At 46.6% G+C, this 22,203-nt stretch overlaps 5 protein-coding genes across 5 annotated transcripts; 3 read left to right on the top strand and 2 right to left on the bottom strand.

Moving 5' to 3' along the window:
- Positions 1–765: 765 nt before the first annotated feature.
- Positions 766–1,505, bottom strand: PODANS_5_11850 (uncharacterized protein; the record flags this gene model as incomplete). Its single annotated transcript, XM_001904406.1, has 3 exons — positions 766–1,167; positions 1,237–1,329; positions 1,395–1,505. 3 exons carry the CDS (start codon positions 1,503–1,505, stop codon positions 766–768), a joined length of 606 nt encoding a protein of 201 aa, XP_001904441.1.
- Positions 1,506–4,475: 2,970 nt separating this feature from the next.
- PODANS_5_11843 (uncharacterized protein) lies at positions 4,476–5,229 on the top strand (the record flags this gene model as incomplete). The annotated part of the gene is made up of 2 exons (XM_001904405.1): positions 4,476–4,567; positions 4,653–5,229. 2 exons carry the CDS (start codon positions 4,476–4,478, stop codon positions 5,227–5,229), a joined length of 669 nt encoding a protein of 222 aa, XP_001904440.1.
- A 729-nt stretch (positions 5,230–5,958) lies between these two features.
- On the top strand, positions 5,959–6,514 carry PODANS_5_11840 (uncharacterized protein; the record flags this gene model as incomplete). The annotated part of the gene is made up of 3 exons (XM_001904404.1): positions 5,959–6,030; positions 6,103–6,183; positions 6,488–6,514. The coding sequence occupies 3 exons, from the start codon at positions 5,959–5,961 to the stop codon at positions 6,512–6,514; spliced, it is 180 nt and encodes a 59-aa protein (XP_001904439.1).
- Positions 6,515–11,347: 4,833 nt separating this feature from the next.
- Positions 11,348–13,745, bottom strand: PODANS_5_11830 (uncharacterized protein; the record flags this gene model as incomplete). The annotated part of the gene is made up of 11 exons (XM_001904403.1): positions 11,348–11,725; positions 11,783–11,837; positions 11,894–12,158; positions 12,215–12,332; positions 12,391–12,508; positions 12,561–12,691; positions 12,749–12,873; positions 12,926–13,056; positions 13,120–13,415; positions 13,471–13,558; positions 13,612–13,745. The coding sequence occupies 11 exons, from the start codon at positions 13,743–13,745 to the stop codon at positions 11,348–11,350; spliced, it is 1,839 nt and encodes a 612-aa protein (XP_001904438.1).
- A 959-nt stretch (positions 13,746–14,704) lies between these two features.
- Positions 14,705–16,312, top strand: PODANS_5_11820 (uncharacterized protein; the record flags this gene model as incomplete). Its single annotated transcript, XM_001904402.1, has 7 exons — positions 14,705–14,858; positions 14,924–15,042; positions 15,096–15,168; positions 15,233–15,471; positions 15,541–15,729; positions 15,801–16,190; positions 16,253–16,312. 7 exons carry the CDS (start codon positions 14,705–14,707, stop codon positions 16,310–16,312), a joined length of 1,224 nt encoding a protein of 407 aa, XP_001904437.1.
- Between the last annotated feature and the right edge of the window lie 5,891 nt (positions 16,313–22,203).

Genomic DNA, 22,203 nt, shown 5'->3' with positions numbered 1-22,203 from the left:
TCGGAGAAGGCCCACAAGGATGGCTGTGAGCCATGAAAGAGCGCCTTGAGCGAAGTCAAGGAGCTGAAAATGCTCCTGGCCATGTTCTTGAGCGGCCAGGTCGACCAGTAAGCTGTAAGTACCCTCTCTGTTTTCTTTTCACAAATATGCCTCAACTGACATCTCTGATTAATTTGTTCGCATGCTGAATGATGACGAGGTTTGATTGACCATTGGTCTTTCAAAAGACATCTGCATGATTTGGTTGGCTTTTCTTTGTTGGACTGGCATGAGCGTTGGAGTTTTCGAGGGTGGAGTTGGGCAGGATCGCTGGCAAATTGGGTTGAAGTTGTTTTTACAGGCATTTGAGGCAAGCCGGGATGGACTGGGGCTATGGAAGTGCTGGTTTAGAGATACCCAAATGCTACATGCGACTTGAGCCGTTGATACCAACTCTTTCTGTGGTGCTCATTTCTTTTGGTTTGCGGTATTGTTTTGCTTTGAATTGTGTTATGTTTTCAAGAGTGAAAAAGATGAAGGTTCATTGCAGAAGGATAGGAGACCTTTTCAAACGTTACATCTCTAGAGAATGGTGTCGTTGACAACAAATGTACCTTTTGAGGTTGACAAGTACAGTTCCATGGAATATTCAATGAGTCTGAGCACGTAGCAATGGTAAAGGTATCTACCAATTCTCCTGTGTTGATTCCCTCAGGCCTCTACCCCAGCTTCCTATCTACTTTCTCAAAGAATGGAACCAACACGAAGAATACCACAAGCTCTCCCTCAGCGTCGATTGTGGGTCTCTACTACCTCCTTCAACTTGAGCTTTAACCTCGAAGCCTGGGAGGACAGGTCATATAGCAGCTTGTCCACCTTTTCGTGTTCACCCTGCCTGGCAGTCGATCTCGCAGTGGAGACGGTGTTGCTGAGTCTCCAAAGCTCATCTGTGGCGTCCTCCAGGAGGACGGAGACGAGATGCTTCTTGGCTTGCTCGGCTCTGATGTAGGCGGGGACTCTGGGGGGTGTTGACGGGAGAGGGCCCATAGAGAAAGGAGGGGGATCAGCGAACGAAGAGCGCTTCTTGGAGGGATCGCGCGGACGAGAACGACCACGAAGATCATGAAGAGAGGTGTTGGTGTGAGGGGCGCGGTTCTTGGTGGGAGAAGCAGGGGGGTGAATCTCGGCCTGTGGGCGAACAGTGGTTAGTGATTGGTACCGGGGGTGTTAGTGTTGGGAAGGAGGGAGGGGACTTACTTCGTCGTCGTCGCTGATTTCGATGATTGAGTCGAGGTGGTCGGCGGGGGGATCGGGGGACGGATCGGGGATGGGGGTCGAGGGGGAGGTCTGCTGAAGGGTGTATTGGGTTAGTGGATGAGGCTATGGATAGGGCAAATGTGTGTTTGAGGACTTACCGCGGAAGTCATCTCGGCGGGATTAGGAGTCGTGAATGAGCTGGCGGTGGGTTTGGGGACTGCGTGGCTGATGCCCTTGCCGCGGTATTTGTTACCTGTGTCGGGAATCATGGTTGGGAGAGGCTGGGAGTGTCAAAAGGGAGAGCTTGTGAGGTGGAGAGAGAGGATTGTTGAGGGAAAGAAGAGTGAGGGTGAAAAGGCTGAAGGTGGTGTTGGCGGGGGAGTTTGCCAGTGAGTCGATCTTTTCAGGCCAGTCAGCAGTTGTTGTGCGAGCACGGTGAATGACCAGGCTGAGTATTGCGGGACAGCTGGAGGGTCTGCGCAGATGACAGCTTCCAGGTTGCTCCAGGGCGGTGAGGTTACTGGAAGGGCCGCAGAGCTGGCCGCCGGACCTCTCGTCGTCAGAGGTAACTCCACAGCATCAAGCAACCGCTCATTGCCCGTTGACTATTTTGGAGCTTTGAACATTATTTTTGTGTTATTTGAGCATGGGGCCTTGCGATGACCGTAACGTACTATGCATCTTACTCATATCCATGGTGAGCTTGCGCTGCTGCAGACCATGACTGGGACATTGTTTGTAGAGACAAGCAGTTACTCATCATGAGTTGTTCAGAAATCCCTACCAGCTGTTAGGTCAAGCTTTTGTGTCATAGACTGACTGTCCTAAATTTCTTACCTTTACGTTGCATAATGACCACGTCCCAAGGTGTAAGAGTCTGTCTTCCGGCTGTCGATATCGTCATCTCCAGACCCCAAGCCAAGGCAAGCACAGTACTCCCCATTCCACTGCTGTTTCAACTCTAAAACGTTGATCCAGGGCTCTCAGCCCATATACTCAACCCTCAAGTCATCATCAAAGACGAGATTCTCAAGACCACCGCCCACCCTTACCACAAAATGATTGACACACAAAAGTAGATTAACATGCTTTTAAAGATAGTGCATAGGCCTTTAAAAATAGTTAGAAGGCCTATTAATTTTCTTTTAAAGCATCATTTATAACATGGTATGTGTTAACCTATTAATGCGTATCAACTATTTTGCGGTGATGGTACCGCCGCCGCTGTTGACATGGGAAACCCCATTACCCCCGACATGTCAAAATATTTCTTCGCCATCATGAAACACGGTGTCGATAAGATGGTGCATTTTGTCACCGACCCCAACCTCAGTGAGCATATGGGCCAGCTTGCATCACTCGGCCCCGTCGCCACACTGAAATCCCAGTTGTAGATTGTTGAACATGAAGCAGAGGAGCACAAAGCTCGGGTGGCGTGTGGTTTGGTTGATGAGGCCATTTTGCGGATGAAAATAAGTACAAGTTTGATCGTCCTAACTGTCGGGGATTGGGATAATCGGTTTATTTTATTTTGAATATGCGTAAGAGCTGAAGGATACTGATATCCTATGAACCACACCGCTTTTGAAGGCTATTACCGAGTAGATCAGACTCAATCTTTGTTGGTTTAGCTATCACGACATACGACATTGCGGTTTTTGGAACTGGCTGGCTCGGATGGCAAAATGGATACTGCCCCTGGGCTGTTCAATTTCTCGTGGAATCTGAAGCCTGGACCAGGATATCAGCGGCGTTGGTCATAGATACAGAACGATACCTGTTGCTGCACGAATTTGAGCTCAGGTAGTATTTTTGTCTCCGTGTAACTATAAAGCTGTGACGTCATGTTCAATCATCACTGTTGCATGCATCTTGGAAGTTCTGTTAACTTCAACAGTGTGGATACAAAGGCGGTATCCCTTTGCTTCGGGAGCACTGAATAGTACTACAAACAAACAGAATAAGCCTCGTTTTCCCTCTCAATCCTGGTCAATCTTTGGCGGTATTGCTTATCATATCATAATTTTGTAGAAGCCCCAATGCTGGAACTCCCATCATCTATTGTAGGAGAAGTCTTTGATCAACTTTTTCTCCCGGTTTAACCCCCATTTACGCAAGTACCTCAGAACTGTCATCTCCTCCAAATCCCCCCACGATTCTCCCATTTCTAACACAAAATCTTCCAGATCCCAATTTCCAAAGTGTCACCCCAAGCAACACACTCAGCCACCCCAGCCACAATGCACCGCCACCCCCTGAGAGCACCTCCGTCTCTCATCAGTTCAACAGCACCCACACCCAAGACACTCAGGATATCAGGGCTAGCAATCTTGTGACGATATACTGTTCTTGCAGCTATTTACTCAAATCTTGAATTTTCACACTGTCAAGTCTGATCAAGAATTCCAGTGCAAACCTCACACCCACCAATACGTAGCTAAAAGCAGCAGGACTTCACGCTGGCGTAGAATTCAAGATTCTGGGTGGTAGTTCGGACTATTTGACCAACTCTTGCTCTCCGGGTGTGCTTGAACTTTCGCGAATGGACTTTTGAGAAGTCGGGGGGCCGTCGGAAGATCGAGGAAGCTGTCACGAGAGCCGAGGTCAGTAAGAAGCAAGGTAGAACAGTGGGAGAACTTGCCTGGTCGTGACTTCAAGCGTTCTCATCGGAAAGGGGCGGCCCGGAATTATTGTCCAACCCCCGTCGGTGATATCTGTCGAACGGGGGAATCGCTAATATCGAGTAGGCGACCCGGAAGCTTCAGTCGATTTGTCCGTAAGTCCAATCAGGACAATGAAAATAAAATCACTGAGTAAGCCCAACCACGACGAGAATCCCACAAGAATAGTAAAGCTAACACGCCCACCTCGGCCGGGACCCCAGTCAACGACATGACCGTCGCAGGCCCACAGAAACTTTCCATAGGGATCCCTTTCAACCCTCGCATACAAGTCCCTGCGCCCTCAGAGGTTCCGCTGGGGACCATCTGTATGCTCGGTCAACCACGGTGCCAACCATAGTCGCCCAAGTTCGAGAGGCGTATACATAGGCGACATGGGTGGTAACCGACAGCGAGTCACTACAGCGAGACACCAGTGCCCACGGTCCAAACCGGCGTGGAGGTCCGGAGGAGGTATGAGACTGGATCGATCGGTGTTGGCGGCCAGATGCCAGAAACCAAATGACGCGTGGTGGTTGATGTGATGGCGGAAGGTCGAAGGAATCATGAGCAGCGAGAATGACCGGTGGTGGACGGATTCCAGCCCTGGACCGGCTGCGAAAACAGCAGAGCCGGGATAGGGGAGAGGGACTCGGGAGTGTCTGGGCTGAGTGGGTGGGGCAGAATCACTTGACAACTGAGGGATGCCAGGTGGGGTGCTTGTGAACTCTCTTATTCCGACTCCTGCCGCGCCAGGATAACGATATTTGCGACAAATCTGGACAATGGCAAGCAAACAGAGATTGCAGAAGAAACGCAAGGCCTGGAAAGAGAGAAAAAAGCACATCACAAAGCTACCAAGGCCGCGGAATCCACACCTGGCAGCTCCAAGTCCCTTGGTGTTAACATTAACCCCAAGCCTGGGGAGGCTCGACCGGTAAGAGCAATGAATGTGCCGGTACTTGACCCAAATTTAACAGATAAAAAGTCCAGAAGCGTTTTGCTGCGTACTGAAGCAAAGCTCGACCAGATCCAAGCCCAGCTGGAGAAACACAACAAGAAATGGACCGCCAACGTGATGAATGTGCACAGACAGCTGGAGGTTGAACTCATCCAGGATGGCATCAACAAAAAGCAGGTTGACCTCATTGCAAACGTTGGGAACAGGCTTTTGCATGAGATCAACGCCATCAAGGATATAATCGAAGGCATGAAGAAGACTCGTGCCAATGATTTCAAACACATTGTGGTGGAAGAAATGGAAGAGAATGGTCAAGACGGTGACCTGCCTGGGTCGGAGGAAGAGGAACTTGTCATTTTCGTAGGGGAATAGGTAAGAGTAAAGATGTGTACCTATCAATTCGGGGCCCCCTGATGCCGTCATTACTGGCCCTTTGCACTCCAAGCGAGCCTGAAATGTTGGGTGCCCTGGTGATCAACAACAGACATTCAGCCCAAGTCTCTGCCTCCCAGACTGTACTTCATGTTGTGCTATAGATCCCACAAGACAAGAATCAATCTCGACTTCTGACCGCTTCCGACTGTTTTGGTGTACTGATGTCACCGCTTCGTGATTCTTCCTTTCCCTTCCGCCTTCCAGCTTCTTCCTCTAGAGCTGAGGACTCATGACCCTGGCAGACCGGCCAATGACGCGTACCTCCCGGCCGACGGGCTTCCATCCGAACTGGTCGCTCCTTCCTCAGCCAGTTACATGTAACCTCATTGCCCCCCCCAACCTCGAGTCGACGTTGCTCCTTCCTCAGACTGCCCTTGATTGTCGATTCGTCACTCTTGGTGCATGCCTATTCACTCTATTCACCTGCTAATGGCCCTGCCTATTGTCTGATTTTTCTGCCCTGCTGCCCAACTCTTGCCTCGCTGCTCAGGTATAAAATCCCTTCTCCCGTTCCCTCTTTTGCTCCCACTCTCTTCTCTCCCTCCCACTTTTTTCTCTTGCTTCTGCCCTCCACAACCCGGCAAAGGCAAACTTCTCTCTTCTCTACCGACCACCGACCGCCCACCACTCACCACTCACCACCATCGCGTCTTGCTATTTGACAGAATGGGTCGTGGTCTAAGAAAGTCGGCTAACCAGTCTGCCGTCGCCCTCAGTGGCTCAACTGAGGATGCCGAGGTACGTCTGACACACCTTCTGGCACTATTCCTACGATTTCATCGACTTGTTTTCAATGTAACACTCGACAAGCTTCTTCAGGATTCACGAATGGAGCTCGACTTCCCCGCCTCCGGCACTGAAGCTGCCGTCGACGGCCAGCCGTTTGCAATTGTAAGTCTCTCGATCACACGCCTTCGCCATTGTGGTGCCCAGCCTCAGTCTGCCACAAACACATTTGTCTCTACACCTATCCGTTCTGCTGCGCCATGAGTCTGGCGCACAGCCGCCACACCGGATCTCAACCTCGTGGCCTGACCGGGCTTGCTTGCCGGCTATGGATAAGGGGATGATTTCTGGTGAGTGTTGTGTGTTGGTTATCATCTATTTCGATTCCACTCGACTCTTGGCTGCCCACGGTTGGCACGAAGAAATGTATGGTTAACATATTTACCAGATGACACTGACACGGAAGAAGATTCCCAAAAGCCCAGCAAGAATATAAGCGCCTGAGAGCCGTCAATGATTTTCAAGCCACTTACAACTGATCAAACTCGACTTTTTTTTAAATCAGATTCAGATTGACTTTCATTTGCAAATGCCGGCAACACAAATCATGGACTCCAACTATTGCAATAGGTACAAAGGCTAGCCCCCGTTTTGGATCGGTTGGCCTCGACGGTAATAACCTGGTTTATGGCGTTAGAATATTTTGTCTTGTGGCTGTTCACGTATTGGATAGTTTATTGCTAAGTTACTCCTCCGTCTAGTCCGTGAAATAGCATGCTGCCGTTTAACAAACGTATAGTTATGACTCAGGCGGTTGCATAGTGATATCTCTAACCAAAACCACGGCGCTTTCGATGACGCGTTCGGTATACTTTCATATTTGTATATCTTAAGAGTTGAATGAGTAAGATGTGAAGATGAGGTGTACAAGTTGTTAGGTGCAAAAGCAAAAGAAGAAAACAAGGAAATGTACTTTTGGTACGAATTGAGTCAAGACGGTGTTGCATTCTAGATACAAACAGTCCATGTCCGGAGAGAAGTCCCGGTTGTTGCGATGGATCTGTTTACCTCAAGAATCCTGGCCTGCTGAAACCTGCGAGAGACCATTACTTCCGCCAAGCACCGTCGACAAGCTTTTTCACCCCAGAATCAAAATGCCCCGCATACCCGACCCCCTGCCTGGTGTTGTAGGTACCTATAAGCTGCTGTTTAGGTTGTATCTAATGTCGAATATAGTATATGGAGATCGCAACTGTTGCGGCCGCATACAGCGACCTCGTGCCAGTGCTTTGTGGATCACATATGGCAAACTATCTTTCCCCACTTTTTCGATGAAGACAATGGCTTTTCGTGGAGGTATCAGCTACCACCGTGCGCCGGCTCCCTAGAACGATAGGACTGCAAGGTCCAGATTTTGACAACTCTTCCAGGTGGTGAACGAAAACTTCAGCCCGTTTTCATTATTGAAGACAAGAAGATTGGCGGCGGTGTTGAGGCTTGGGAGAAAACTAAGAGACAGTTGCGGGATTATTTGGAGCAAGAGTGTGGCATATTTACTGATAAGAACCCGAAGACGGGTAGCAAAAGAAAGCGTGCGAAGAAGGAAGAGCGTCCGAAGGAGTAAGGACCCGAATAAGTGTATTTGGGCGGCAGTCACAATTGGACGCGATGTGTATTTCTACGAGTTCTACCCGGAACGAGGCGAGGACGATACGGGAGAAATGAATTCGTTCATGCTGAAGACAGAACAGACACTTCATATCAGGAATGACGAGGTGACGATAGTGGGAATACTTCGCGAGATTGCCAAAAAGGCCAGGGTTCGATGCTGCACTGAAGGACAAATAGATAGATAATGACAGAGTTAAAACCCATAATTGGGCCAGGAAGCGCCCCATTTTTCGTTTGTGAGCCCCATCTTCCTCCGTTTGCGAACCCAATGTTCACCCCTTTGTAAGCCCCATCTTCCATTTATAAAAGAATCTATACCCGCGCATTACCTTCCTGATATCCGCGTATTTACCCCTACAGGGGTTATAGTTATATATGGCCATCAAGTACATACACCTCATCAACCAAATTATCAACCACATCACCAACCAGATCATCGACCATGTGTCAAGGACAACTATTTTCGGGAAAAGGTTAGTGAGACTAAGGTATATGAGTGATGTGAGGTGGTTTAGTGGACTTTACCTCCACGGAACTCGCTTGTCCAACTTGGCGAGCTCCTCCTGGCATCCGCAATTAACCATCTGCAGATAGGGCAAGTTGACCAAGAGGGACTGACTGAAAAAGTAGAGTGGTTTTCCGTCCTCAATATAGATTGGCAGAGTACTTGGGTTTGCAGACACAGAGATACAGGGCTCTTAGTGAGTCTTGAATGTGCAATCCTTTCTGGGTGGGAGACTGAATGTCGTTGTTTTGGGCGTGGGCTTCGTCTGTCACGGAGGAGATTGGCGTAAATCAAAAGTTTGCGGTGACAGGGATAAAATGGTGCAATAGGAAGCGAAGGGGGCTTGGAGGCTAAAGCCAGAGCGAAAGCTTCCACAAAAAGGGACCTCCGTGCAGCAAGAATAAAAGGAAGATTTTAGGGCTGTGTTCGATAGAACGGCAGCGCCACCCTTGAAGCTCCGAAGGATAACCGCCTCACAGGCTGTGCAGTCATTCGTATGACCTTGGCTGGGTTAGAGTTCTGTGTCATTTGCTAACAAATGCTCATGCGACCAAGCAACTTCGCTTTATTGCTCACAAACACAGACACCACTCTTACTACTATTAGCAACGTAGCCTGTTATGACACATAGGACGTAATCCTATTCAAGCACACATTCACTGGTTGTTCATCTAAACAACGTCGTCCCCGCTCCCGGTTATAGCGAGTTTTACCATATGTTGAAGGATGATTTATAAATATTGAAAGATAGTTAGCAGGCCTTGAAATATATTCAATAGGCCTTAGAAGCAGGACAAAAGTTCTTAAAATATCATAAGAAAAAGTTTTGAAAGATAATTTTAAGGCCTTTAAAGATAATTTCAAGGCTTATTAATTTTCTTCCAGGTCCTTTTACTATATTATAGGGAGGGTAAGTAAATATGTAAGGAGGAGGTATCCGTAGGACCCATTAGTGGCTCTGAAAAGGCTTTTTCTTTATAATGGTGGAGACTCTTACTTGCATCTGCTAGTAACGTATATTATAAGCGAGCGACCAATATAAGCGAGCGACCACCTTTTTCACGCGACGCGTAACCTTAACCTCAACACCTTATTTTCTTAACATTCCAAAATACCATCTACTTCAAAGGAAGCCCATATAATCTTAGCCCTTGAGGCTCTTCGAAATAATAATAATCTAAGAATATTAGCTGCAGCTAAGATATATAACGTCGATCGCAGTACGCTTAGATACCGACGCGCCGGCCGGCCTGCACGACGCGATACTACGCCCAGATCGAAGAAGCTTACTCAATCCGAAGAGGAGGCTATTATTTACTATATTATTAAGTTATCTACGCGAGCTTTTCTACTAAGGTTACGTAGTGTGGAAGATATGGCTAACTAACTGTTGCGCGTACGCGACGCGCCCCCTATTAGTAAATTCTAGGTATATAACTTCGTTAAACGCTAGCTATAGCTCCGTACGCGTTTTATACGTAGATACGATTATTAGAGGGCTAAGTACGAGGATCCGAAGGTTATTACCGAGTAGTTTACGTTTATATAAAATACTAAAGCTAAATACGGTATTATAAATAACGATATTTATAACTTTAACGAAATTAGGTTTATAATAAATATTTTTTTTATAAATATAGTAATTATAATCTCGGACGGCTTTAATAAAATAAAATTAATTTAGTTTTATAACCGTAAGTAAGTAACAGTAATTTAGAGAGTTAATACCTTCGGTTAGGCTATTCTGCCCTTTATTATTTTAGCCGTATAGTATTATTTTACTAATTAATATACCGAATATAATTTATTATTTATTTAACGTATCGTAATTACTAATAATAATTAAATTACTAATCCGGTAAGCCTAAATTAAATTAAATATTTTAATTATTATATAGTGTCCCGTATAAAGGGTAAATATCGGTTATTAATTTTCGATAATTACGAAAGTTATTACTCGATTAAATTCGAATATTATTATTAGTAAAATAATATTATTATACTTTATATATTTCTATACTCCTCCCACCTCCTTTAACTATTTAATATTAATTACTTTAGGCCGCTAAAATAAGTATACGGCTGCTAGATCGAAGGCTTAATATATATATATATTAATTATATAAGTAAGTTCGAGTTTCTTTGTGCTTTCCGCGAAACTTTTTTCGTTTTTATAACGGAAAAGAATATATAGGGTAGTTTTATAAGTGCTAGCTTTATATTATACGATTTAAAAAGGGTATTTTTTAAATTAAATATAAAGTTTCGTATATTAATACCCTTATCCTTAAAGCCGGGTACGGTACTCCCTTAGGTATTTTAAATACTATAAAACCCCCGAGAAGTTAACTTATATTCCACGCTTATTAAGACTTATATCACTAACTATTAAAATAACTTCCCGACTTTAATATTAAATACTATAGATTAATTTACTAAAAGTACGATATTTATAATATATTAAGTAGCCCTCTTATAAGTAAAGGTCTCTTCGCTCCGTAAAGCTAATGAAGTACTAAGTAAGCGCCGGAGAGCTAAAAAAATACGTGTACGGCTCAGAGGATCACTTACTATGCAAGATGCACAGGATCTACTGGACCAGAAGGCCGTGGGTGGGGAGGCAGTAGAAGAAATATAGCCGGATAGCGGTGGTGTAGGGGGGGCTCGTACGAAGGTTCAGTGCTGTGGTGTGTGCGGCAAGCCTGGCCATAATGCGCGCACTTGCCAGGAGGCTATAGAATTGTCTGATTCAGCTATTTCGGATGTAATTATGGTTGCTTCTTAGTATGGTTGTGTAGTAATTGAGGATAATGATATAAAGGTTGTGAAAAAGTGGTCGCTCGCTTATATTGGTCGCTCGCTTATAATATACGTTATGCTATTCGACTAGTAACACTCTTTAACATGTTCATGGGCATAACGTGTCCTTTATGAAGGACTGCCATGTTCACGTACCAGCTATGATGTGTTGCTGTAGCATGGTAGGCTATCATATTAATATTGTCTTTGAGACACATTATGGGATAAATTAGAGTCTGGAGATACTTCCAATAGGTATGTTGTACTTTGATCATGTCATGTACGTGACGTTGAACATCCCCAGGAAGCCTCGCCTGCATCCCCCTCGCTGTCCAGCCACCCAGTCCTCACGTCTCAAGTAAAAACCTTCTTGTCCTTCGCCTTGTACACATAGATGATGTAATAAGTCTTGCAACTATCCGTCAGGCTGTCCCAGCCAGCCCCCTGGTCTTTGATTTCCAGGTCGTCGTACTCGGCGGAATGCTCCTTCTTCAGCCAGGCGTGGTAGCCCTTCTTGTCGGTGTCTTCCCGGTAGGCCTTGAGGACGATTTGCATTGGCACTGAGCTGGGGGGTCCCATGAGGAGGTTGGTGGCTTTGTCGATGAGCTCTGACTCGGGGAGGTCTCCGTCGTCGGGGAACTTGTCGTCTTTTTGGTTGGGGAATTCGACTTTGTGGGCCATGTTGGGGTCTATGCCGTCTATTATGCGGACGAGGGAGACGGTTTGGGATTGCTGGTGTTACGGGTGTTAGAGCAGGATTTCGTTATGTGTCAGGGGAAGAAGGCTTACCTCGGTGATGCGCCAGTAGCGGTAGTCCTTTACGGTTGAGGCCCAGGCAGATGGGCTTTGTGGGAGTCAGCTTGTATGTACGTTGCGACAACGGCTGGAGCTGGAACTCACTTGGAACAAAGCACAGTGTCTCCACCACGCGCCTCCCAGGTCAAGGCAGCGTTCCCGATCGTCTGGCCCTGGGTCGTCGTTGTGGTGTCACTGGTGGTCTTGGCGTAGTTCACCCCAAAGCTCACTTGGGGTGAGGCAAAACTGAGGCCGGCGGCCTTCTTGGTCTCTTCCTTGGCTGCATCGAGTTGCTCGTTGGTCTTGACTATGACTTGGCGGCTGCTGCGGAGGAAACCGCCGAGGACGACCTTGGTTGGGAATGCGTCACCTGTATTGGAGTATGAGCTTACGGACTTGTCTGGAGCTTGGGAGGGAAGGTGGCACCGTAGTCATTGATGAACTGAACTTTGTCGTAGTCGCTCTTGATGTTCTTGATTGCTTCCTCGCACTCGTCGGAGAGCTGGAGGTAGCGGGGGGAGAGGTCTATGGCTACGCGGGGGAACTGTTCCAAGGTCAGTGGTTTGGACGTCTAAGTCTACCTCGACACATGACAAACATACCTTGTAAGCGACCTCCAAGGTAAAGTCGGTCTCTTCAGTGAGACTCTTCTTGCTGTAGGAATTCTCGTCGGAGAGGGCCGCGGAGGCAGAGATCGACTTGCCAAACGGGCTCCCGCTTCTACGCAATGTTTAGCCATGGGTACAAGACCAGCAGTGAGTTTGTGACTGACGCATTTGCTTCAATAGCTGTGGAACTGAATCCTTCCCGCGCCATGGACCGTTGGAACGCAGTCCTGGTTTCGGTGACGGTGACCTTGGAGTCGTCATCGATGTAGAAAGATGGAATGCCTGGGACAGTGTTCTGTTTGGCCTCATGTTAGTTACCTGTGGGTGGCAATCAGATGCGAGTTTGACAAACCAGATATTCCTTCACCACCTTCTTGTCGCTCGTCTTGTCGAGTGCCTTTTCCTCTGGCACTGGGGCTTTCGCTACTTCGCCGAGATCCGGAGAAGGTGCCTGGAGCGGACGACGGATTGAGAAGGCTTCTGTTATCAGCTTGGAATTGGATCCCAGCAATGAGTAGGATCAACATACCTCTCTTGGGGGCCTTGACCAAGAGTCCGGTGCCTGGCATGTGGGTGTAGCCATGCAGAATCCGGTTATTGAACAGGATATTCTCCCACTGCGTCTCAGTCAAATCGGCGGGTTCGGTGTAATCCCTGGAACTGTATTGATACAAGTCCATGTCAGCATTGTCGATAATATGTCGCCATCTGCACAAGACATACATAGCTGTCGTCGCGTAATTTTGCTGCAGAGAGTCAAGCTTTCCCAACAACTCGGCGGTATTCCCGAGTTTGCCGCCATCAACTCCTTTGCCAGCGCTTCCGAGTAGGTTTTTGAGATCAGAGATCACAGTGGATTGCGGGACGTTCTCCTGTGGCTTGCTGGCCACGACCGTGGAGACGAGATGAACTGTGACGAAGGGAACACCCTTGGGCTTGGGCTTTTCCTCCGTCTCAGCAGCTGGTGCTCCCTCTACCTTCTCGGTGGCCTTTGCTTCGGGAGAAAGGCTGGCAAGGTTCTGCAATGTTGGTCAGCCAAGATAAACAAGGGTTTGTAGAAAATAAACATCTTACGTCAGGGGTCAAGTGGATGTAGTCATTGAGAGACGTGCTGTCGGAGAGGGCATTTTTGCCATTGGTGCTGAAGGCGTATTTCTTTGGGCTACAGACATGTTAGATTCCGCTCACCGTGGCCACCAAAGATGTTTGACATACATGCGGCAAAGGCCCCTGAGCTTGGACAACGTTGCTTTTTCCACATCGGAACCCAGCGTTTTGCTAGAGATGGAAGGGAACGGCTCGCCGCCTGGGCTTTCGATTTGGATTTGAAAATCGGGGAAGGAAGCCATGATGATGATGATGATGCGTGGTGTGTGAGAACGGTTGGCGATTCAAAGCTTGAAAGAGCAAAGAGTTCTGGAAACAAAGTGCTTGATGATACAACTCTCCTGTCAAAGAAGCCATTTTTATCCTTCTTGTACGTGGTCCATGCCTCGTCGGCTCGACTCCAGATCAACACGGGGACCTACCCCCCGGCAAGCCCGCTTGACCCAATGGACACCTTCTTGTAGATGCTCCACACAGGTATGCCTGCGTCACTCCCGATAACTTGCAGTTTTGGTGACACTTAGTTCTAAGACATACCTTCAACCCGCAATCCTCAGCCAGCCACTCACCCATTCACCCACTGTAGGGTTCCCCGCTTTGGTTCTTGAAGCACGCAAATCTAACCACTTGAGCCCCGCAGAGATGTGTTGACAGAATGTCGATCAATCCAATTGACAGATCGACAGCTGCACATCGCGCCAATCTCGCCGCCAAAGGCGGGTCACGATGGGTCAACTACAGCTTCAGTCTCGTAAAATCATCATCCACGATACAGCAACCACCCGCCCTCCTAGACATCAGCAACCGTTTATCGCGCGTAACAAGAATACTACAACTCCAGATGATCCACACGTGTACCAGACATTGAGCCACCGTTACGTCAACACAGCGAGTCGAGCTGAAACTCCATCTTGTGAATCAATCATCGTCTCCAAAATACCATCACGGCCCGAATGCCTGCAGAGTGCATACGAGCTTCGGGGACGACCTGGTCGGCGACCTCCTGTTGTTCGACAATGATCTGACGTCGTGGGCATGTCCAAGATAGCACAGCACGCCTCGCAGACTCACAGCATTCTCAGGTTATATAGCGACATTTGGCTTCCCTCCGTCTTACACTTGTGGCATCATCTGCATCATTTAAACTTTGAACCCATCGCACTCAATCTCTCTATCTCGTCCACAATCATTCACCTTCAACATGTCAACCGACTGGAACAACGACCCCAAGGCAGCAGAGAAGACCTTGCAGGACTCTCTCGAGGCTGAACTCAAAACGCACCCGGATCGTTTCCTCAGAACGGCGAAGGCAGACGGCAAGGTCACTTTCAATGGCGACAAGAGCCCATTCTACGGTACGATTACTACTCTGCGTGCAACCATGTCGTTGATGTTGGGACTGACACAAAGGTTCTTTCAGCCATCCAAGCATATGTCTGGTGCGGAATGCTGTATCCCGACAATGATGCCGACTTCCAGAAGAAGCTCCCTCAGTCCCGGTTCAAGCCTTTGGAAGCGGTCCTTCCCAAGATCTACGAGGTATGACACCTTGCCATCAGCCTGGAAAGCATAGGTGCTTACCATGTGAACAGGACACCAAAGATGCTCTCGTCGCTGTTTCTTCCTCGTGCCACAAGTTCAGCAGTGGGCCCATGGAGGGGGTCTGTGAGTTCTCTCCATCCCCCATTTTGAACCCACGCCCTTGGCATTCTGATTGACGTTTCTCAAGTCTCCTATTCCTCCCTGGTGAAGAAATACGCCGTCAACGCCAAGACCTCTCTCGGAGCCGACGACGGCCTCGGCGCGCAGCTCAAGACGCTGACGTCGGACAAGTACAAGAACAAGGACAGCATTGACGATGATTTCGAAGCGGCGAAGGAGCTCGCGAAGGAAAGACTGGAGGAGCTCAAGTCGGACGCCAAGGAGAAGGAAGAGCAGAGTGACAAGTTGAGGAAAGACCTTCAAGACGTGAGATTCATCTTGATGTTTGGGATGGCAGAGAAAAAACTTATGACTGACCTGTCGGATGGATGATAGTTCCTCAACGAAACCGAGGCCAACAAGAAGCAGGTCACCGCTGTGAATGACAAGTATCTAAGCCCGGTGACGGATTCTGGGGGGAAGCATTACAAGAATGCGATGGTGTACTTGAACCATGAACTGGAAGACTTGCAGAAGAAGCTCAAGGACGCCAAGGATGAGGCGGATAAGCAGACCAAGGAGTTGGTGAGTTCAATCCAAGCCATTAGCGCATTCTACACATGTTGGAAAGGTCACTGATTTTGTGCGTGTTCCAGAAAGAGGAAGGGGACCCCAAGGGTTGGAAGTTCTGGATCAATGTGCTCAGCGGCCCTACGGGTACTTGGAACCTGTACCAGAAGCTCAAAGACTTCAAGGATGCGTTGGACAAGTGGTCCACCCAGAACAAGGAGACGGAGGATGTTCTCAAATGCCAGACTACTGTCACGGCCTTGGAGGCTCAGATTGATGATTTGATCACCAGGATGACAAAGGCGGTGGAGGGGATCCGGTTGATTCAGGACACCTTCCGGCATTTGGGAGAGTCTCTTGACCCTGTTATCAAGGCCATTGACAAGATTGAGAAGGGCACGAGTTCATCATTGCAGGCTATCCGGAAGTCCAACATCAGCCATGGCATTCAGGATGCTGTCACAAAGTATGACGAGGTAGGTTTTCTGCAGAAAATTGGTACTTATCCATTTCAATGGAGCTGACAAAGAGTTTGCAGATTATCAAGGAAGCCGAAGACTTTGCTAAGGCAGCTCAGATCAAGGTCGTCGATGCTTAGACGCGGTTGGCGGTGGGCGTAACAACCAAGCATGCAACAGGCTCTTCTTGTCATGACTGTGCTGCCAGCCTGTCAAGTCCGGCTTCTCTTATGGGATAATATCCGGGCTGCTTTGGTTGGGTGAAAAGAGGGCTACTGTTTGAGGGACTGTTTTTCGGGGATTTGGCCAGTGATGATATCTCAGTCTTGAACCGAGGTCTTCAATCTAATATATTGTTTTCTCTTCCTTGTCACTATTTTCTCCTGACCCAAACCTACCTGGTTGACCAATGCATGTTGTGGACAGTAGCTGGCGCGTTTGCGCAACGAGCACACTTCATGTGTGCCAATGGAGGCCTACGGAAGCATGCATCTTGACGGGACATCGAGCACGTTTGATGGCCAATACCCAGCGAGGATCAAAATGCAGTCCCAACCCCACACATGACAAACGTTTGGGCATTAATGCTTGACATCAAAAATACTTTTCGTTGGAACCATCTTCTTCTCCGAAACCTCATCTCGGTTCCATCCGCAAGGCCACAAACTTCAACAGCACCTCTCCCCCCCAGCAGTGTAACGTCAGCTCTTCAACCCTCCCCTGATAGTCAAGGTATGCCTCTCCATGTCCTTCAATGCTTGTTCTGCGCTGACGACCGACCGCTTGAACTTAGATGACCGTGGAAAAGTCCATTGTCCCAAACGAGCCCCCTCCCTATTCGCCTCCAGTGAGCTTCTTCGGCCCGACCGCCATTCAGGGCGCCATTCTAGACCCTGGACACACATACATTTTGTGGGATCGTAACACTGGCTTGGTCGTTGCCATGCGCGACGGCAACTTGGCGCTAGTTCCCCATGACACGTTACGCACTCACAAGGATACTTGGCACTGGGAATGTGAAGAGAAGGGAGGGTGGTTTTCGCTTCGGCATCCGGCTGTGCGAATGAATATTGGTTATCGGGTGGGAGGACGCCTGTCTCGATGGGCTGCTAAACTGATGGTTGGGGAGTTTGATGATGTAAAGCAGGACAGGTTTTGCTACAGAGTGGCCCCTGAGGGAGGGCATAAGTTGTGGTGGAAGAGGGACGATAGTCTTCATGTTGTCGTGCTCGATCCCGCCAGTGGCAGTGAATTGCATTTGTGGTCGGCAGGGCCGAATGACGTGGTGAGCTGGGAATTTGTCCAGCTGGCGGATGGGGATAGGCAGTAGTTGACTGTGTTGACTGGATAATTAGATCTCTCCGTTGAAATGTTTGAGATATTGGTTCTGTTGGACTCCTTTTTAGGTATGTTTCAAGAGCTAATATGTCCCTTTCATATCCACCGCCATGCGGCCTTCCCCTGAAATATCATCCCCACGGTCCGGACAAGCACGCCTTGCCACCTTTCTCCATCCATACGAGCAGACAGCCCCGCCACAACATGGCTGGCTTCAGTGATCAACCACTGTCTATTATAGAATAGTTTAGATCACTTTCAGGCTGTGAAATTCGTGAGAACCTTCATCAGTCCTCATTGACTCTGAACCAAAATACCAAGTTTCACAGCAATGCCGTGATGGTGCGGCCCAATTGACCAGGCGGCCAAAGTTAAGATTTTTATAGAATAAGTTGTTTCACCCCCAGCCTCATTTCAGAAGTGCCTTGCTCTCAAAGGCGCTGAGACGGAGGGTCGGTCTTGGGGCTCGGGGTGAATTCAGGGATAGATATAAAGAGTGGGTTCAGGAGTTGGACTCAAATACTAGGTCGGTAGTGGTAGAATCCATGATGCCAGGAATTGATGTGACGCTGGACTATCGGTTAGTGTGTGCTGCAGGCCGGCCCATGACAGTGGTAAAGGCCATGAACAGGGATTGCGTATACTACTCAGTGCAGATATTGAGTTGACGGTGGAAGAAGGGCCTGGGGCGGTAATACATAGACTGGACTACGACAGATGTTGAACAGTCGATGTTAGGAGTCTGTCCGCAATTCTTTGGGTCTCGAGGGATGAGCACGCGATCTGGGAGTTCCATGTCGGGATGTACCTTGGGATTGTTCAATGTTCAAGAAGATCGGATGTCTGGTAAGTTCATATTGCTCTGTGAGGATCCAATCCGGAGGAAAGGTTAGGGCAATTCTCATAAGCAACCACATAGTGACAAGCCAGCCCATATGCACATGAATTATCCATCTTCCAAAAGGTCTCTGCTGTGATACTTCAAACTGCCTACTGAGATCTTGTTTGTTTTGCCCAACTCAGCAGTGGGAAAAGCGCTTCTTATTTGGGACTGGCACCAAGCTGATTCCTATGGGTCAGTGCCACGATAAGAACCAGACTTTGGCATTGAATGTGGGACAAATCTTTCCTCGCACGCGACGTGTCTGGTACTTCGTGGGGCTCCCCGCCAAAGCCGCTGATGGGAGTATGTAATTTAAGGAGGTAGCCGGGTTTGTTAGAGGCAATCGACCATCAGCTTAAGTATGCCTCCTTTAGGTACTAGCTGTGGCCTAGTGGTTCGCCTATTTTTGAATGCCCAACAGAGTGCTGGGCATCTAAGATCTCTCTAGCTTCTCAGATATGGCTCAGTTTGCAAATTTGACAAGCTCCAGGGTCTATGAATTTTACGGGCTCCGGCCACGGCGCCGGCCGGGAAGGATCCGGGCTCCGGAACGGATACTCCGGCTCCATGTTTTCGGACAGGAAAACTGTAGTCTGAGCCGAGTTGAGGGGCTGAACTTGCTTGACTTGACTCATTGTCCACCCGGCTTTCGTTTGCTGAAGATGTCCTTTTCATCCCAATTGCTGGCCAGCAACCCCACGTGGGAGCGTATCTACACTCACATGTACCACTTACAGGCCAACCAGTGCCCGCCACGATGTCCCCGCCCTTTCTCTTGCCATTTGAGGTTGAAAAGCTCTCGTGGGGCGGTGGCCCGGGCTTCCTGCAAGCCCAAATCTTTTTCCTTGCTCCGGCTGGTGGCTGCTCAGTCTTCGCTAATTCAACCACCTTTTACTTCCGGTCGTTGCCTCACTTTTGGAGAAGCTAATCCTGCTCCTTCTCCCATCAACCTTCTCCTCGACTGTCACAACCCAGTAACCATTCATTACCTTGGAAGATTAGCATCAAACAACCCAACTCCTGTTTGTCTCTCTCAACACGAACTTCTGATCCCACGTTGCTGACCAGCAACCTGGAACACAGTGACGGCGGTATGCTCCATTCGACATCCACTCCGCTTCCGCGAGCGAGCTTCGTGTATTTCTCGATTAAGGAGTAGTTACACAGCTTCTGCCTCTCAACCGATGTAGTGGTGGTGGAAACGAGGGGTCGACAGCTTGTGTTCGACGGTGTGGAAGGGCCTTTGGACGCAATGACGTGATCATTCGAAGTGATACTAGTATGATCTGAGGCGTCCGCGGGTGAATCGAACCCGCGCTTCCGACGTAACAGCCACCGTATTACACACTACACTATAAGGTTAAGAAATACCTAGGGGGCGATATATAACTAATACTATACGTTAATTTCCCTAAGTGGTCGGTAAAGCTCCGTTAGCGATACTTTAACCGGTTAAGAAAAAAGGACCGGCCGCACTATGGTTAAAGGAAAGGCCAGAAGGCTAATCAAGGCCTAGAGAAAGGTCGGAAGGCTAGTCGAGGCTTAAAGAGGGGTCCGAGGCATAAGGAGCCCACAAAACGGTGTCCCAGCCGGCGTCTGGCTACGTAGAGGTATCCGGTAAAGAATCGGGCAGTATTATAATCGTAGATTACGCTACCTGTGACGAACCCCTGTACAGAACCTCTGAAAGGGATACGGGTTAAAGGTAACTTCTGACAATTGGTTCGGTGCAGCTAAACAGTGCACAATAAGATGTCTCAATATAAATATAAGATACTGTAAATACAATTGTAAATTATATACTACGGAACTGTCTAGTTATACCAACCAGTTCCTCCGTATATATAGACCTTAATTCTTCCCGATTATAATAGTCATTCCGCTCTTCCCTAATAATTATAATAATCGCTATAATCCTTCTTTAGTTCCTTATTAATTATATTTCCGTAATTATTATACTTCCTAATCTTATTACTTATAATTGCCCAGACCGCCGCAACCTTATTCTAATTAGCTAATAACTTTATACTATTCTACCGTTTCCGATATTAAGGTTATAATACGATACCCCTCCTCTAGGCCGACGTCTCGGCAACTAAATCCTCTTTTACTGTATCTTTTCTCTTTATTATTCTTAAAGTAAGTACTCCCTTTTTCCCCTCTCTCTTACTAACGTTTATTATATTTAATCTTTTTAAAGTTTTTAAGTCCTTATAGATTTTTACTCCGAACGTTAATTAATAGTACCGTCGCCGTTTAACTTTAATTACCTTTATCGATTTTAAAGGTTTTATTATTATACTTTATTTTTTTTATATTACTTATAATTTAATTTATCGTTTATATAAATATTCTTTTCGTTATAGTAAATATATACGTTAGGCCCGGACCTATAACGCGTCGGATATTTTTATTATTATAAATTAATTTATTTACCTTTTTATTAATATTCCGACTAACCCCGTTTAGTGGAGCGGTTAATTACCGAATACCGTTATTTAACTTTAAAAAAATTAACCGCCGAATAGCGACTTTTAAATACCTATTATAAAATTAAAAAGATTACTTATAAAGCGTAAAAAACTATTATTTATTTATTTCGTTTTTATTAATAAAAATAATATTTATCGAAACGGAGTACCACCGTTATTAGCGAGGTTACGCCTACGCTCGACCTTCCTCTAATTATTACCCTTAATACCGGCCCCTCTAACTAGCCTTCTATTTTATTTAACTAACCGTATTCTAACTTCGGTATCGCCGCTCCAACTAACGTTTTATTTTTAAATCCCTAATTTCCCTCTAATCCTTTATTATCCCTAACCGCTTAAGATTTTTCCGGCAAAAATGTTTTTATTTCCTAAAGTAATTAACGTTTATAATACTATTTACGTCCGGATTCCTTTATATTTATTAATTTTATAGTATAAATATAGTACGTTAACCATTATATTAAAAGCGTAAGTTCGATCTTTATTAAAGCCCCTTAGTATTTAAGTTCATAAGTATTATCCGTAATCCTAAGTACTAATCTTTCATTTACCTGGATCTTAATTAGTTTAGGTATTACCGGTAAAATTCTTTTTATTTATCCGGGTAATTAAGGTTAACTTTTAGTTCTTACGAATCATTTATAATTAAATATCTTAATTAATTTTTATTAAACCGTAAATCTAATATCTTTTCTATATTATACTCTTCTTTATCGTCCTTCGCTATTACCTATATATTAACCTTACTTATTAATAATATAGGTTCTAAAAGTAAAATATTGTAACGAACCTCTGTACAGAACCTCTAAAAGGGATATTGGTTAAAGGTAACTTCTGATAATTGGTTCGGTGCAGCTAAATAGTATATAATAAGATATCTTAATATAAATACTAAATACCGTAAATATAAACTTAAATTATATATTACGGAACTATTTATCTATATTAGCTAGTTCCTCCGTATATATAAACCCTATACTAAGCCTAGTACTGTCCTGGATCGATTAACTCGACTATCGATCCTATCGATACTATTCCTTTTAGGATTAACTTTTTTAAATCGATCCTCGATCTTAATAATCTTACTTTAATTAATCCTCGCTCCTATACTAATAATTAGCCCGTAGTATACTCCGCGCCCTATTAAAATATTAAGCTATAATATAATACTCTTCCTTTTAGGCCGAAGTTCCGTCGGCCTAGCCTATTCTTTTACGTTTATTAACGTTTATAAATTCTCCCTTTTTTCCTTTATTTATTATATTTTATTATATTTAATTACGTAAGTAAAGTACGACCCGGTATTAAATTTTTATAT

The sequence above is a fragment of the Podospora anserina genome, chromosome 5 (assembly GCF_000226545.1).
Source record: "Podospora anserina S mat+ genomic DNA chromosome 5, supercontig 7".
NCBI lineage: Eukaryota > Fungi > Ascomycota > Sordariomycetes > Sordariales > Podosporaceae > Podospora > Podospora anserina.
This window is presented reverse-complemented; position numbering and strand designations above follow the sequence as displayed.